At 59.8% G+C, this 17,496-nt stretch overlaps 1 protein-coding gene across 1 annotated transcript in view; it reads right to left on the reverse strand.

The window, feature by feature from the left end:
* Positions 1-2,638: 2,638 nt before the first annotated feature.
* PDGFB (platelet-derived growth factor beta polypeptide) overlaps positions 2,639-17,496 on the reverse strand; it is a gene marked incomplete at its 5' end in the record, with an annotated part of 26,052 nt that continues 11,194 nt past the window's right edge. The window contains 6 exons of the mRNA XM_014542574.1: positions 2,639-2,899; positions 3,247-3,396; positions 6,555-6,699; positions 7,972-8,177; positions 9,405-9,494; positions 11,645-11,741. Of these exons, the coding sequence (XP_014398060.1) occupies positions 3,272-3,396; positions 6,555-6,699; positions 7,972-8,177; positions 9,405-9,494; positions 11,645-11,741 (663 nt within the window). The remainder of the gene's footprint in view (positions 2,900-3,246; positions 3,397-6,554; positions 6,700-7,971; positions 8,178-9,404; positions 9,495-11,644; positions 11,742-17,496) is intronic.

The raw sequence follows: 17,496 nt of genomic DNA on the forward strand, positions 1-17,496 counted from the left end.
TGGGGTCGGCAGAGGGGACCTTGTCGGGATCCGGCCAGCAAGGAGCTGCGTGACCTTCATCTCTCTAAGCCTGTGGCCATCACTTCACCGCTCATGTTCTTCTCCTTTCCTTAAACCAAGCTTGCGAGTATTAAGGATTCACAGATACGTTACTTCATACATGATAAACGCTCGCTATTTTGTTATTTATGGAGGCAAATGCTAAGCTTCCAAAGAGAGCTAAGGACTGCGCTGGCACAGGCCTGGACCCTCTCATTTCATCTCCTGGTGAAGCTGGCCCCTCCCCCTCCAGCCAGAGCCTGTCCTGGTGCCCGGGCCCAGGACACGGGGGGTTTGGTGGAAAGGGGAGCATCCCACACATGGGGTGGGGCAGGCAGGGTGAGGAGTTTCCAGGCAAACCCCTCTGACCCGCTCCACCCACCACCCCACAGGCCGACTCAGACTCCGCTTCCTCGAGCTCAGGAATCCCAGGATGAGCTTAAACCACGTGGTTATAAAAGCCCCAAGTAGAGGCAGACATGTGCCAGGGGCTCCAGGCGGTGAGTGAATGAAGGAATGAGTCGATCACTCAACCACTCCGCCCTGGGGAACCCCAGTGTTATTCACGCCAACCTCAGCCACGTTGTTGCCAGCTCCACTTCCACACTCCCAGGGCCAGGGAGCTCACGACCTCCAGCAGCAAACGGTTTCAGTATTAGACAGTCCTGTGAGCCGTTCCCCACCTCCTGGCTCCCCCTCAGCCCCCGTCGGCCTGCAGATGGGACCCAGAGCACGTTTGAAATCTGTTTCATGGGATGTTCCCAGGTCTTCGCAGGGAAAGCGCAGACCCCACCGCTGGACGTAAGAGGCCGCAAGGCTCCTGGTCTTCATCTTGTTTCAGATGAGGTTTGGGCCCGAGAGGGGCTGTGCTTGCCCAAGGCCACAGAGCTGGCTGCAGGCTCAGCCACGATCAGACTGTAGACCCCATTTCCACTGAGCTCCTTCTCAATGCAGAGCCCCGCTGGGACCTCCTCCAGCCGTCCCCACATTGAGGACCCCTCCCGACAGCCAGCCCAGCTCGGTGATGGTGAGCGTCTGCGTCCCTTATGGGGACCCTCGGGCCGGGGAAAGCATCTCTGGTCACTGCCGGTGAGAGGCACAAGCTGGGGCCTGGGGTCCAGGCATCAGGAGCTGCTGCAGGACCAAGACCCACAGGGAGGACTGTTTGGCTCTTGCCCACCCCCAGGCAGAGGCCTCCCTCGGAGCAGCAGGCCCACACGTGTGCGCACGCATGTGGGGATGTGTGTGTGTGTGTGTGTGTGTGTGTGTGTGTGTGTGTGTGAGCGTGAGCGTGCGCCGAGCCTCCCGGAGTGAGAGGAACACGCGGCAAGCTGTCAGCAAGTTCTGCCAACGCGGAAAGGGTAACCGCGCACACGGTGCCAACAGACAGACCTGAGCGGATTCATTTGGTTTGGTTTTCGTGGTTATTTTTTTTACAACTTTAAATACGGAATATAAATAAATTTTACATTTAAAAAATAAAAGGAAAGCCCCCAAAAATATAATCACCGACTTTACAAACTGAAGGAAGCAGATTGGGGGTGGGGGTGGGGGGGGAAGTGCAGTAGAAGATGGGAAGGGAGCGCAGAACCCACCCCTAGGGGCCTGGGGATCTTTTCCCTTCCCCTCCCCCAGCCCAGCCACCAGAGATGGAACTCAAAAGAGTCTAAGATGGGGGAGCGTGCCCCTCCCCCCCACTGGAGACTTTCCCTTGAGTTTTCACACCTGCCTGGGAGCCGGACTGCTTGAGCGAGGACGTGGGGAAATGGAGGCCAGGCGGACAACGTCCTACCTCCGGCCCTCCATGAGCTCACTCCTGTCTGGCCACTCCAAGCCAGGGGCCGGGTCAGGGCACAGCCAGTGCACACGGAGCCTTTGTGTCCATTAGGAAAAGACACGTGTCCTCCCCCTGCCCGAAGCTGTCATAATAAACACACAGATGGGCCGTGCCTGTGATGTGGACAGTGGTCCCGCCTGCGGTGCGCTGGGCAGTGCGGCCTGGGCAGGGCGCCCTACGCGGCCTTGCATGGCAGTGTGGGCTGGGATGTGACGGGAGCAGGCCCTTGGGTCACAGGAGCCTCCAGGAGGGGCGCCCCCTCGGTGGACCAGAGGGAGATGCAGGGTGGAGGTAGAGAGGTGAAATGGAGGAGGAAGCAAAGGGGGGCGCGGAGGAGGCAGTGGGTGTCCAGGTCCCCACCTGCACCCACCTCTGAGCAAACTTCATCTCTAACCCCTCGAAATGGCTCTAGGCTGCCTGCGCTCGGGCCGCACTTGCCCGGAGGAGTCCACATCTTCAAAGATGTCATATGTATAGAAGAAAGAAGGCCGCTGCGAGCACAGGTGACCAGGGAGGGCGACTGGGCCTGGGCTCTGTGGGAGGGGTTTCTCCAGTCTGTGCTCCCCGCCTGGTCTCAGCCACAGGAGCACGGGGCGCTCCAGCCGGCCTGGGGGTGTTCCCATCAGACTGCCCAGGGGCCAGGACCAGGCAGGCCGCCGCCGAGAGGTCCTGGGGCCGAAGGCAGGGTTCTCGGAGCCAGTCCACAGCTCGGGGTGGCCCGGCCAGGGGGCCCCTCCCCGCTCAGTCTCTCTTGTGCTCTTATCCCAGGTCCTTGGGGTCGGAGGGAGGAAGACCTCGATGGAGTCCAGATCCTTCATTTCCTTCTCAAGCTTCCGGGCAAGACGCTGGAGGCCGCTGAGGGGAGACCCGCTGGCAGAGGGGTGGCCGGACGGACGCGTGGAGGGGCGGGGGAAGCACCATTGGCCGTCCGAATCAGGCATCGAGACAGACGGACGAGGGGAACAATATTATCACTCCAAGGACCCCATGGGGGCGATACAGCAAATACCTTATTAAATAACCCTGTAAGCCAAGCAGAGGGACACGGGGCTCAGAGACATGCCCCGGGCACAGGCCCCCCTGCTGGGGGCAGGGAGCTGGGTCCACCGGTCCCTGGTCTCCAGCAGCGCTGGGGCTGGACAGCTGAGGATTAGGGGGCCATTCTCTGCGGACACGCTGGGACAGAGCTGGGCTGGGGTCTCCACGCCTCCCGCCCACCTGCCCCCTGGAAAAACTCCGTTGATAACTGGGCAGAGGGGACCCAAGCTTCGGGCCCACGTGGTGTATGGGAAAGCGCCCCTCCCTCACCCCTCCCACAGCCCAAGCCCAGGCCGCAGGGTCTGGGCCCCCATCTCCCCGCCTGCCCTCACCTGCCCGCGCTCTCCTGCAGACGCCCTAGGCTCCCAGGGTCTCCTTCAGCGCCTTCTTGTCATGCGTGTGCTTGAACTTCCTGTGCTTCCCCTTGGGTGGCCTGCGGACTCGCACCGTTCGAACGGTCACCCGAGTTTGGGGCGTCTTGGCTGCTTGAGAAAAAGAAGGTGTTGTCAGCAGGCTGACGGGCCCTGTGGGGTAGGGATGGGGGGTCCTTCCTACACCAAGGCCTGCCACAGACCTCCCCAGAGTCTCTGGGCTGAGGGAAGGGGCCAGACCTCCTGGGTTTGAATCCCAACTCCACTGCTCACCAGCTGTACGTGCCTTGGGAACAGTTACTGAACTGCTCCGTGCCTCAGTTTCCCCATCTGTGAAATGGGGGTAATAAGACTGCCCACCAGATTGGACTGGTGGCAGGAATAAATGACAGAATGCTGGCGAACACAGAGGGGAATAGATTGTAGCTTAAGTTCGTGGTCAGTACCCCACTGACATGCCTTTTATTTCCAGGCCCCTTGAACTTGGGTCTGTTAACCAATAAAAGGAGGCAGAGTGGCGCTGTGCCAATTCCAGGCGTGAGCCTTAAAAGGGCCTGGCAACTCCCACCTTTGCACCTTGGGGAGCCCTGTGCCGCCACACAAGACGTCTGGTTGCTCTGCTGTGGAGGCCACACAGGGAGGAGACGCCCTGGGTGACAGGGAGCGGGACAGAGGCCCAGCTGTCCCCGTGCAGCCTGCAGGTGACTGACTGCAACTACAAGAGATGCCAGCAGAACCGCCCTGCTGAGCCCCGACAGCCCACAGACCAGACAGAAGGAAACGGCTGTGGTCCTGGCCACAAAGTCCAGAGGAAGGCGTGATCAGCGACCATCTGGCCGACCGACCGGCAGCGGCTCTTATTCACTGTTGTCTTATTTCCTCTGCTTGACCCCCTATTGAGTTCTCCTCCCACCAACCCTGCGGCCCCTTGCAGTCCTGGGCTTTGGGCCAGAACCACACACAGAGCTGGGCCTTTCCCGCGGTTGCACCTGTCACCCGCCGGGCCCTGCCACCTGCAGAAGCAGCACAGCGGGCAGGCCAGAGCCGGCGCCGGGCCAGACCACCTGGGTCCCCATCTTTTGTGTTCTTTGGGGCAAATCATGTAAACTCCTTGTGCCTCAATTCCCACATCTTTACAACTGAGCCGCCAGCGCCCTGGCCTCCTGCGGTGAGGAGATAAGACACAGAAATAGCCAGAAACTCCGCGCTGGCACCTACCACGCACCTGGCAACGTTTGCCCTCACAGAGGGGGTACATGTCTACATTTAACAGATGAGGAAACTGAGGCGGGGGGCGGGGGCTGGGATGTAAGCCAGGGATCTGCCTCTCCAGTCCACACTGTCAAGCCCTCTGCTGGAAGTCGGGGCAGGGAAAACTCTCTGCCAAGCTCAAGGCCCGTCTCTTCCTGGACACTCCCGAGTTCTCCCCGGCCCGTCGGCTCTGGGGGGCCAACACCTGGCCTCCCGCGAGGCAGCTGCCCCAGCTCTGCACTGCAGGGACCCAGGGCCTCTGCACCAGGAGAGCCACTGAAGGGCTGGAGTTTCCCACCCAGAGACCAGGCCACCAGCAGGACGCTGGGCTGGCGGAGCCCGAGCCAGCTCAAGGTTGTCACACGGCTCAGAAGGGACAGAGCAGAGGTTGGAGCCCAGAGGTCTGACACTGACCACCACGTCACACGGCCGCACCACCCAGCCTGGGCCCAGCCCTGGACAGCTGCCAGGAGCACCATCCCACGGGGCCAACATACTACACCTGAAACGGCAAGGCCTTATCTACATGCTAACCGTGCGACGTGCCTCCCAAGGAAATGGTTTGGAAAACCACGTGTAACGAATGCATGTGAAAAAAAAACCCTATTCTAAACATAAAGAATAGAAATTTTCCTGGGTAGAAAAGTCATTCTCCACGTTAACTCTATAAATACTCTACAATACATCAGTTTGCAGCTGTCAAGTTATCAGCCTTCCCCGGGCATCCGGGCCTCAGCGTGGCTCTGGGAACAGAATGAAAAGGCTGAGACGGCCCTGCCTTCAAGAGGCTTGTTAATAAGAAATCACGGTGGCACCGTTCTGTCCCCTAACAATAGAAAGCTCCCGAAAAGCGCCCGGCCAGTGTGGCTCAGTGGTTGAGCACCACCCCATGCACCAAGAGGGCCCCAGTTCGATTCCCGGTCAGGGCACATGCCCAGGTTGCAGGATCGATTCCCAGTAGGGGGCGTACGGGAAGCAGCTGATCCATGTCTTGCTCTCACATCCATGTTTCTCTCTCTCTCCCTCTCCCTTTCTCTCTCTCAAATCAATATTAAAAATCTATTTTTTTTTAAAAAGAATGTTACTGGAAATCAAAACAGTAACTTGGGTGATTTTTTTTATGTTCTTCTAATTGCATTATCTTAATGATTCTCATTTGATCCTTTCTGCAAACTTTTTAAAAATTATTTTTATTGCTTTTTTTTTTGAGAGAGAGTGAGAGAGAAACATCGATGTAAGAGCAAAACATTGACCCACTGACTCCTGTACGGCCCTGGTAGGATCTAGGATCGAGCCTGCACCTGGGGCATGTGCCCTGACTGGAAATCGAACCGGCAACCCATCGGTGTATGGGACGACATCCAATCAACTGAGCCACACCAACTGCAAACTTTTGAGGGAGAAAAGGCAGCCGGATATAGTCTAAAGCACCCAGAACTAGATGTTACAAGACCTGGGACTAGCTGTGTGCCCTTGAGCAAGACCTCAGCTTCCCTGGGCCTCTGGCACCCCCTCTATACAATGTGGAGGAGGCCATTGAACCAGATCATTTTTTAGTCCTTTTCAACTCTTTAAGCCTAACGATGCCCCTGATTTGTGAAATCTAAAGATAGGAATGAGACTTTGGTTCAACCCTGTCTCTCACATCTCTGCTGCATGGCTGCCAGCCTCTGTTCGCACACCTCCAGTGACAGGAAACTCACTCCATCACAAGGAAAGTGATGCCAACCCGGACCCCTGACTAGTATATGAGTTAAAATCTCTGTCTGCTGGCCTTGCCCCTTGGCCCCAATTTCCCCCTCAAGGCCACAGGAATTAATGTGTTTTTTCATCCCCAGGATAAGGTGTCAAATATCTGAAGATGATATGCCTGAAGTCTTCTCTTCTCCAGGCCCTGGTTCCTCCCCATTCCATGCTCTCATTCAACAAAGGAGGGGGCTGTGGCATCAAATCAGCTGCCACGGGAGAGGGGGCTGCCGGGCTGAGCAATCAGAGGCACACCCTGGACCGACAGGTACCTCGCTGCTCCTGGGAGCTCCCTGTGGTGCGGCTCACGGGTCGTGCGGGAACCACTGTCACACACCGGCAGGCCAGGTGGTCCTCCAGCGTCACGGTGGCCTTGTTGAAGATCAGCCTCTTCTGCACCATCTCAATCTTCCTCACCTGGAGGACAGAATCACCCCAGCGCCTCCGTCAGACCAGCGGGAAGGGGCTGAGGGAGGCACCTGCCTGCTCTTCCCGCCCCGGCATCCCCTGTGGGGATCTTTCCTCGAAAGCCTGGAGAGCTGAGAGCTCAGGGCAGACACTGTGGCTCAAACAATAGCAGGACCTTGGCCTCTGCCCTTCTCGTAGCTTTTCCATCAAAACAAGCCCTCCCACCCTGGCCTTCGGCTTGGCCGGAGCCCCCTCGGGCTCCCAGAGAGGGGGAAAGGCATTTCCGGGCGGAGTGCGGGCCTGTGGTGTCCTCATTCCTGGAGCGCCAGCCAAGGTCAGGGGCTGTGGCAGAGGCGGGGAGATGGTTGTCTGGAAGGAAGTGGGGGGAGGCTTTATCCAGGAGGGAGGCGGGAAGGGGGAGGGCAGCTGCCAGGTGTCCATCTTTAGAGCTGAAGCGTTGGGGACAGGAGATAGCGTGACAGTGGGCGGCGTGGTGGAGAGTGACACGTCATCTCGGGCGCGGGGCCCAGGCCTGTGGTGGAAGGTGGGCGCGAGGAAGGGGAGGGGGCGAGGTGGGGCCAGCAGAGTGTTCGGTCCAGCCCGAGCTGGTGTGTGGGTGAGGCTGGCCGAGGGGTGCAGAAGCCCTCCCGCACGCACGAATCAGAGAGGCCGAGGCCCCTCTGACACTGCTCTGCCAGGCTGCGATCAGGAGCTCCCCGGGGCGGCCTCCACCCCAGAACGCCCCCTTGAGTCAGGGTGACCCAGTATTTCCAGAAAAGAGGCAGGTTCAGACTCCTGCTAAGGGCTGCCCCCACCCCCGCCTCGCCTCGGGCAGCGCCCTCTTTATTAAAGACACAGCTTGTCCTGGGGAGGTGAGTGGGCCTGGCAGACACAGGGGAGCCTTCCTCTCTGTGCAGGGCCAGGACAGGAGGGAGCTTTGGGGGACTCTGAGCAGCTGCCCAGCACATTCCGAGCGGTCAATGTGCTTGTAGAATGTCTCTTCCAGAGACACTTGGGGTTGTGTCCCTGCAAAGGACGAGGCAGCACCGCCACTGGACGCCCTACACCAGCCTGGGGTCTGCCTGTGGCTTTGGGTCACAGCAGCTGGGTGGCCACAGAGGACGCTGGGGCAGCCTCAGCACAAGAGTCCAGAGAGCTTCCTGCGAGTGCCCGCTCTGGACAGAGCCGACCCATTGGAAGCCTGGTCCGTGAGGCACAAGCCCCTGCAGGCAGCGGGCCAGCGGCTGGGCCAGTGCAGGGGTGGGAGTGGAGGGTGCTCACCTGGACATGGCGCAGCTGCACCTGGGTCGGACGGCACTGCACCTTGTGGTTGTTGCAGCAGCCGGAGCAGCGCTGCACCTCCACGCAGGGCGGCCACACCACGTAGTTGGCGTTGCTGCGGTCAATGAGGCTCCGGGAGATCTTGAACACCTCCGTGCGGATCTTGCACTCGGCAATCATGGCTGGCTCGGCGACCGTGGAGGAATCTGAAGGGAGAGGGGACCCCTGTCAGGAGGGAGGGCCGGCCCAGAGCCCCCGCCTGGCAGGAAAGCTCAGCGGGCACCCCTGGGCCTGCTCTCTTGCCACGTGGCCGCCCAGGCCCCTCTTCCTCCCGTGTCAGGAGAGGCTCTGAGTCCTGGCCGCCATCAGCCGTGGGGCTTGAGCTGGCGGCTCAGTTCCCCACGTGCAAACGGGGTGACCTATACTCATGAACCATTGTTAGGGTCACGTGAGAGCACTCATGTAGTAAAGGTCAGACTCCTTCCGCCAGCCCTCACTCAGTTCCCTCTGTGATTTCACACCCTGGGCGTTTGTCCGAATGTGGCCCTTACTTGTATGTTATCTTGTGATCACTTTGCTTTGCTGTTTTACACTGTAATCTTTCCTGACCTCATTGCTTCTTTCGCAGCCACAGTTTCCTCGTCTAGGAAATGGGAGAATGACAGCGCCTAGCCAGCACCTGCAGACCTAGGAGCTATACGAGTGACACCTGGCCGATGGCCAGCGGAGAGTCAGTGCTGGACCGGTCACTGTGCACATACAGAGACCCGAGGCTCGGAGAGCCGATGAGCGGCCCGCGCCCACAGAGCGAGGAGTGGGACCCGGCCACCGGCTCTTATATGGAGGTCCCCCGGCACCATCTACAGTACCGGGGGGACTGCAGGTGGGAAGAGAGGAGGAGGAGCTTGGGATGGGCACTTGCTTCACTGGGAAGGCTCCCATGGGACCTAGGGATCGACATGGCCCTTCGGGCTCTGCAATCGAGCGGGAAGCAGTTCCAGGCTTTGCTCCGGGCCTGCTGTCCCAGGCCACAGCCTCAGGCACAGCAGACACACAGCCAGGAGGGCAGGGGTTCAACCGGGAGGCACTGTTGGGATCCCAGCCCTACTGCTAGTCAGCTGTGTGGCCACGCCTACTTCTTTCCCTTTCTGGGCTCCAGTTTCCAACTCCATAAAACGGGGTTAATAATATCTAATTCTAGGGTTGAAGTAGTGAAAAATAAGCTTAAAAGCATTATATTTAGGGAGCAGTGTGTGCTGGGGGAGTACATGATGACCCAACTCAACGTAAGCTATTTAAGGGTGCTATTGTCCCTTAGCTCAACTCAGTCCGATGTGGGGGTGAACGGGGTTGACCCTCAAAGCCTTGAACAGGGGCCTCCTTCCCTGGCTCCCACCTTCGCGGGGGGGCCCCACGTTCACCCCGGGTCTTACCGAGGCTCCTTCTCCCTCGGGACAAGCTCTCGGGCTCGCCTCCGGAATGGGACCGGGTCAAATTCAGGTCCAACTCGGCTCCATCTTCATCTGCAAGAGCAGGACAGTCAGATGCACTCTGGTCACTGCTGGCTGGCCCGCCAGCAGGGTGGGGCTCCCCTTCTGGCCCCCGGTAAACCTGGGTCCTAGCTCTGAGGATCAACCCTCAGGTGACTCGGGGCTCAGGGCGGGGGGTGGGGGGCCCTGACGGTATCCTCTGGGGGGGCTTCAGCCCCACTCTGGGCTCCTCAGTCGCATTTCTGGACAGAACTCATGTGAATGGAGTTAAAAATAGCCCTTCCCTTCTGCTACTCTGAGCGAACCCTCCTCGGCCTCCCGGGCAGGGCAGAGACCCAGAGCTCCGAAGGCCACTTTCCAGTGCCCCTCCGCCCAGCGTTCCCATAGGAAGTGCTGAATGGAGAAATTCCCAGAATCCCCAGGGGGAACCGCATGCCCAGGACACAGCCCCTCTGGAGCCCCTGACAATGGCCCAGTTGGGCGGGAGAGAGGGAGGGAAGGAGAGGGATGGGGGTGGGGGCTGAAGGCAGAGGGGTGGGGTGCCGGGGCTGCTGGGATCGGGGAGCCTCACCCAGCCCCTTCTAGATCTTGCTCTCTCTCCACCTCCCAGTCTCTCATTGTGTTTCTGTCTTTCTCCCTCTGACCTTCTGCCCCATGTCTGCCCTACGCTGTCCATTCCTTCCTAAGGTCACCACCACACCGCAGCCCCCTTCTCTGGCCTGGGAAGCCCTCAGCTCAGCACCACCCCATCCCTCTCTCTGCTGCTGGAGATGAGGGCTGGGCAGGGGGACGGTGACTTGGTGCTGACGGTGGGCAAACTCCTCTAGCTCTCTCGTGGCTGAAAGCCGGCAAATACCCTGAGGTGTCGGGGACCAGCTCCCGCCCCTCCACACAGCACCTGAGGCTCACAGGGTCTCCCATCCCACTGGCCCTGCTCGGCCCTGTGGGCTTCCAGGGGGTCCCGTGTGGAGGGGGCGGCCCTAGAACGGGTGCGCCTCCCTCCAGCTACTGTCCCACGTCAGCCTGTGCGCCTCCCGCTCCCTTCCCCTCTCTCTGCATCTCTGGAATGTCCCTGGTGGGGAGGAGATGGGGAAAAGATGTGCTTTGTGGAAAGGTTGCGTTGATTAGGAAAAAATAGCCACATGGTTGCCTCAAAACAGGCCTGCTATTGAAAACCTCGTCTCCGGGGCCGACCCCCACCCGGGGTGTGGAGGGGCTGCCGAGGGTGGGGGCGAAGGCCCTTGGAAAGAAATAGCAGAAAGGCTAAATTTGGAAGTTGCCCCATTGTGTTGGCCAGGGCTGGCCAGCCGGGCATGGGGTGGGGGTGTGGGAGACGTCGGGTGGGGGGGGGCCTGGTGAACAATAGGTGGGCCCAGCTGGGGCCCCCTCCCGCCGGCCTCACCAGCCCCGGCCTCACCAGCCCCCAGCGCAGGAGGGTTTGAAAGGGCCCGGGAATGCTTTTGAGAGGGAGCCAGGGGCCCAACGGGGAGAGGAAACAAAGGCAGGAAATGCTGTCCCCCGTAGATAGCAGTCTGGGCAAGGATTACAAAGTGACAAAGAGACAAAACCCCAGAGGGAAGGGGAGCTGGGGGTGCAGGGCGGGTGATGACCAGGGCTCCAGGGAACAGGCCAGAGGTTAGAATAGAATGGAATTCGCCCTGAAGACAGCGTTTATAAATACATTCCCCACCCAGGCCGCCAGCCCCGCCACGTGTGTGCCACCGAGCACGTGCCCATTCGCTGAGTGTGCTCTTGGGCAGGGGCAGGGCAGCCCGCTGGTCTGGGCCAGGTGTCCCCGGGAGACCTTGCAGAGCTGGCCCCCGGCCAGAGGGACAGGGAGACCGCTCTTCCACCACCACCCGCCCTGGCTGAGTTCACACCTGGATACTCATTGGGCAGATGCCCTAGGCACCTTCTCCCCGCCCGCCCCCTCCGGGCGCCCCACCCTCCGCACCCAGCCAGAGACAGAGACACATGCGGGTGCTTCTCCTGCCTCGCCCCACATCCCAGGTACCAACCCGTCTACCTACTCAGCCCTGCCCCAGACAGGTGTGGCCCAGCCCTCCCCGGCCGCCACAGCCTCTGTTCCCCAGATGTCAAGGAAGGGACGGCCCTGGCCCTGCCCCTCCCGGCTCCCAGGGACGCAGGGGAGGCCCCGAGCAGCGGAGGAGGATTCCATTTACCTACGGAGTCTCCGTGCAGCAGCCGCTGGAGGTCATCGAAGGAGCGGATCGAGTGGTCACTCAGCATCTCGTAGAGCTCCTCAGGAATGGGGTCCCCCTGCCGGGCAGACACATAGGATCAAGTGAGCTGGGAGTGAGGGCTCTCCAGCCATGGCCCTCTTGCCCCCAGCACAGACACAACCTCCCATGGGAAGTTCCCACGGGGCCCCGCGGCCACGGACAGATGGACAGCCAGGCTGGGGTGGGCAGGAGGCGGATTCCAGGCCTGACAACCAGGAGCACGAAGTCCTGGGGGCCAGAACCTGCCAAAGCCTGGAAGACCCAGCTCAGATGCCTCATCCCCCCAAATAGGAGCCCCAGCTTGCTCTGAGCTCGGTTGGATTGGGCCCAACCTCCTCCATCACGCTATGGGTTCTGGAAGGCTCCACAATCTTTTTGCTTCTCCTCCACACCTGACAGTTAATGCCAGCCAGCATTTGTCTTGGAAGATCTCATTATCCCCATTTTTCAGATGAGAAAACAGAGGCTCAAAGACGCAACACCCTTTGTCTGAGTCCTGAGCCAGTTATCAGCAGAACCTGCCTTCCAACCCCAGTCTTCCTGACGGCAGAGCCTGTATCCCAGCCTCCTGGGCACACAAGGTGTTTAAGAAACGCTTGAAGAGTCAGACGGTCTCAGGAGGCCACCAGTACTAAGGTATTTATTTAGTCTCTCACGCAAAGAGGAGAGCAGGGAATCCTCCGAGGCGGCCGGGAAACCTGAACGCTTACCCGTGCCCCGTGCCCAACCAAGCCCTATTTTTAGAGCCCCTCTGGCCTCTTCCCAAAACACTTGAAACTGAATAAGCACTTTAACAGGCCCCACTCGGAGCCGGGCTTCCTCAGGGAAACCGCAGGTCCCACAATGACATGAGAGGAGCCCACGGCCCTCAGCCCAGGGCGCCCCAAGGGGCTGATGCCGAGGTCTTGAGAAAGAGGTGAGGGCAGCTGAGAGGCGGAGAAGCACCATCCTGGCACCCACCGCCTCCGGGCACAGAAAATGCTCGCGATGCTGCTGCACATCCGAACTCACACCCGTGTGCACACAGGCAGGTGCACACACAGACACAGGGCGGCACGGCCTCGCGGAAGGAGCCTGGGAGGGTGTCAGCTGACTCGGCAGATCTAATTATCCCCATTTTACAGATGAGAAAACAGAGGCTCAAAGACGCAACACCGTTTGTCTGAGTCCTGAGCCAGTTATCAGCGGACTTGGAGGTTCTCCCCAAAAGCTCCGGTGATCGATCGTTTCCAGCCTCTGCCCAAAGCTCAGCTCTAGACACTCCTCCTGGGGTCGGTCCTCCAGGGGTTCCCCCATGTCCAGCTGCGGACACCCAACTCGACTTCCTTGAAACCCCTGAGCTCCGTGTCTTCATTTGAATGTGGAGCTTTTCCTCTGGCTGGTGTCTAGGGCTGTCAGGAGGTTCCCGGGAGGCGGGGTGGGGGCGAGCAGTAAGTCTGGCTGAAAATTGGGGTCTTTCCTTCAGGGTGCGTGACTGTGCAGCCAGGGGGCCAGGGCTGCGTGTGTGAGACGAGGACAAGGTGGCTCCTCGGCCCTTCGGTTCCTCCCCCACGTCCCCTGGGCACTGCCCCCTCCAACCCCGGGCAGAGAGCACACCTTTGGGGTCTCCAACTGTGGGCACAGGACCCAATCCGAGAAGAGAAGGTGGGCGGCGGGTCTCCAGTTAAGACCAAGGCAGGTCACCTTCCGGAGGGTTCTGTCACCCCCCAGAACTGGTGGTCCAGGAGCTAAAGTCCACCCTTTACTGCTACCAACCACCAGGGACCTCAGGCTGGTCCCTGCCCTGCTCAGTACCCGGATCTCACCTGTGAATGGAGGGGGTTGAAGACATAGAATCTGATTCTAACTGTGCCCAGGGATAGCAGCAGAGACAGCAGAGCAAAGCCAAGGGGCCAGTGCAGCAATGACTCAATTAGCCCCAGAAGAAGGGCTTGAAGGCCCAGTACCAACTGGCACATAACACTCATGCCGAGACCTCCTTGCCCACTGGCGAGCTGGCTGCAGCCGCCAGCCGTGGCAGAGGAGGCAGACCCCCATCAGGCCCCGCAGATGCCCTGGACCCGCCCTACAATGCACAGGAGACGACATCTTATGGAAACAAACCCAGAACCCCTCCCAGGCTGCTTGGGGAAGAGCCCAGGATAGAGGCTGGGGAGAAGCACACAGTAGGTGCTCAAAAAATGCGGGTAAAATGCATGAAGGACTCTCCCCTTCTCCCTGGGACTCTCTCCTGTATGATTCTCCCACCTCCTCCACCAGGAGGACCACCTGGGATGGTCTCCCCACCCCCCGTGCCAACTGCCTCCTGTAGAGTCCACTTCATTCTAAGCAGAGGTCGTTCTGCTCCTGCTTCCACTAATTCGGCCAGTGGGTGCCCAGAACTCAATACGAGCCCCCACAGTCCGACCACGGCTCACTTTTACTAAGTGCTGACGGTGAGTCAGGCACCGGGCTACGTGGTGCAGGGCCAGTCCCAAGAGGCGGGTGCTATTTTTATCCATTCTTCCAGATGAGGAAGCTGAGCGTTAGGAAAAGTTAGTAAATGGCTACAGGTCAACAAGACCAGTAGGTAGCAGAGCTGGGCCCTCCCTCTTCCGGCCCCCAGGGAGCTCCTCAGCACTACTTTCGGTTCATGCCCCTCTTCCCCTGCGGGGGTCAGGGGGCAGAGCCTCTCACCTCAGGACAAGGGGCCCCCAGGGACACTGGCGTGTCCGCAGGCATTTGTGGTTGTCACAACTACTGGCCTCTAGAAGGTGGAGGCCCGGGAGGCTGCTAAACATCCTACTATGCACAGGACAGCCTCCCACAGGGAAGAGCTGTCTGGCCCAGAACGCCAACAGTGCAGAGGCGGAGAAACGGTAGCAGACGAAAGAGCAAAGGGAGCCTGGATTCTTGGAATAAGTCTTTTAACAACCTAAACGCTCAGGTTTCTAATCTTGTAAATGGGGCTAAGAATACTTCGCTAGGGTTACTGGGCGGCCTAGTTGCACCCAGCAGAGCAGCCAGCAAATAATGGGGGTGGGCGCCTCTGAGGGCAGCAGCGAGCAGCGCGCCCGCCCGGGGCCAGCAGCACAGGGCATTTCTGAGGATGACAATGGGTAGGTGGAGAGCGTGTGGCTTTGCACTATCCCCTGAGCTGGGCCACAGGAAATGACACCCTAGCCCCACAATGGCAGTGTGGGCTGGTGGGTTCCTTCCAGGGCGGGAGGTAGGTGAAAGGTGACAACATTCAGTCTGTGGTCAGCTCGGGGCACCTGCTGAGGCCAGAGGTTCCTCTTGATGTGGGAGGGTGAGCACAGGGTAGCGATTGGTTCTAGAAGCCTCCTTAGGTGGGCAGCTCGCCTCGGAGCCGGGAAAGGAGGCCAGGCACCCTGAGGAAGCTGCCCCAGATCTCAGGCCGGGGGCTCCTGGCAGGGTGAGGGCGTGGCAAGAAGGCAGCTGGGGCACAGCCAGCCACGGAGCCAAGGCAAACAGCCTGCTCCCCACCCCACCCCACCCCCAACGCCAGCTGCAGAAGGTAGGAAGGGCAGCAGCTAGCGTGAGGCTAGACGAATTACCTGCTCCCAACCAGGCTGGCAGATCAAAGGGGCTTGGACCCCACCCTCCACCTGGGCCCCAGCACACACACGCCGATACACTCTCCCCAGCCCTCCTGCCCTTCAGCTGAGAGAGACGCACAGGCCGAGCCCACGCATCCAGGGGCGTTGTCTGTGGCTGGCAGAGGGAGAGCCGAGCAGGGAGCAGGCCTCCGAGCGCCTGCCTGCCTGCCTGCCTGCCTGCCTGCCCGAGTCTCAGGCCTAATTTAGAGTCAATGCCAAAGCCAAGCCCTTTGAAGAAGCCTCCTCTGGGCAGACCACAGAAGCCATTAGAACCAGCCTTCCCACCTACCATTTCCCTCCCCTATGGCTCCCGGGACCCTCCCCCGGCCCCACCCCTCCTTAATGTGCATGCAGCCTCCCACTGGGCTCCCCACCGCTCCCTGCAGCAGCAGAAAGAGAGGAGCCAAGGCAGCAATCGAATCCCAGCAGGCCCCGCCTGCCCCCCACCCTCCCACAGCATTTACTGCCCACCACCCCACCTCTGTCCCAGCACAGGGCGGGGCCCAGGACTCTGCATTTGCAAGAGGTCTGGGAACTCCGCTCTTGAGGAACTCGGAGCTAATCCAATCTCCTCGCGTTTTTAGGTGGCGGGGACTGCGGCCCAGCTCAAGAAACACAGAGCCTTTGCAATCTGATTTTCCTGCTGTTTCTTCCCCTCTGTCCTGTCCAATCTCGGCAGCCCAAGTCCCAAGACATGGAAAAGAAAGGCGCGCTTGTCTCTCAAGATGGGAGGGGGGCAGGGAGTGGTGACTCGGATGAGGAAGCCTGGTGGAGGGCAGTGGCCGTGCTGGGCTGCCCGGGGTTAAGGACTCAGTGAGACGGTGCTTATAAGACACTCAGCAAGCACAGATCTGGTCCCTCTCCCCCTCCCGATTCGTGGTCTTTTCCACACATATTTACAGATTATCCGCCATAAGCCAGTCACAGGCCAGTAAGCAGGGGAGACAGTGGAGTTTATACTCGAGGGAGGAAAAACAGGTGATAAACAACTAAATAAGCCCGAAATGAAAAGAGCTGTCCATTTCAATGGGGGGTGAGGCCCAAGGCAAGCACTTCTCTACCACTCCTGCTGAACGGATCAATCTCTTTCACACACACACACCCCTAGGTCTTGCACCAGAGACTCTAAATTCTGTTTGATCCTAACCTTGCAGACACTTCTAGGGCTGGGAGATTCCAGCAGGTTGATCTCCCACCACCTAAGGCATTAGCAAACCAGATGGAAGCTGGGTAGTGAAGGGCAGGAGGGTGCTGAGGCCGGAGGCTTCACATGACAATGGGAGTCACCCTCCCCAGAAGCCAGCTCAGCTGATGGGGATGGGGCCTCACAGGCCTCAGCCCACCCCCTGCCAGACCCTGCCTCAGACTTCCCCACCTCCTGCCCAGCTGCTGAGGCCTCCGCCTGAGGCTCAGTCCATGCATGCTTGAGAAACAGCCAACCCCAAGGCCACCTCCACCAGCAAGTCCTCCCGGAGTTTCCTTCCTGAACTGGCCCCCATGTCCACGGGTTTTCCCTTTAAGACTCTTCTCCCAGAGCCGCCTTGAGGCTTGCTCAGGCTTGGCAGGAAAGTGCCTGGTAAACTGCAAAGCACCACTCAACGGTGTGCAAGGATGCAATGATTAAAGAGGGAGCGAGGCACCAGCTTCTGTGCCATCGCCTCCCCGCCAAACACACATACCCATGGAGTTGTGGGAAAGGAGGAGGAGGTGCTGGATGAAGCTGGGAATGGTAAGGGCAGGCCTGGGAAAGCCTCTGCTGAGCATGCTGGGATCAGCAAAGAGGACAGAAGGGGGGGGCGGGGGGGGGCGGCTCAGCGGCTCAGGGTCCTCTAGTCTTGAAGGCTCAAAGAAGAGCTTACTTGAAGGGAGAAATGCCCTGGACATGACAGCGGTCCCCAAGCACAACGCCACTTTCAGCCACATGGGAGTGGTTGAGAAAGAGCAACCGCAGAAGAATAATGCTTGAAGGGCGTGGAGCTGACCTTACCCGGAGCCCGGACTGAGGGGAGGGTCCCCGTTCCCCTCCCTCACAGCACCCAGTGAGAAACTGGGGTGGCTACAGAGGCAGGGAGGTGAGGGGCCCACCCTGGGCCCACCTGTGGCGCGGGGGTTGGCACCTGGCGCTGGGCTGTGCATACTGGGTGTGTGCGTACGTGTGCTCAGGCCGCGTGTGCAGGGAGGAGGGGGGCACCG

This window comes from Myotis brandtii, unplaced genomic scaffold (assembly GCF_000412655.1).
Source record: "Myotis brandtii unplaced genomic scaffold, ASM41265v1 scaffold3045, whole genome shotgun sequence".
In the NCBI taxonomy this organism is placed as follows: domain Eukaryota; kingdom Metazoa; phylum Chordata; class Mammalia; order Chiroptera; family Vespertilionidae; genus Myotis; species Myotis brandtii.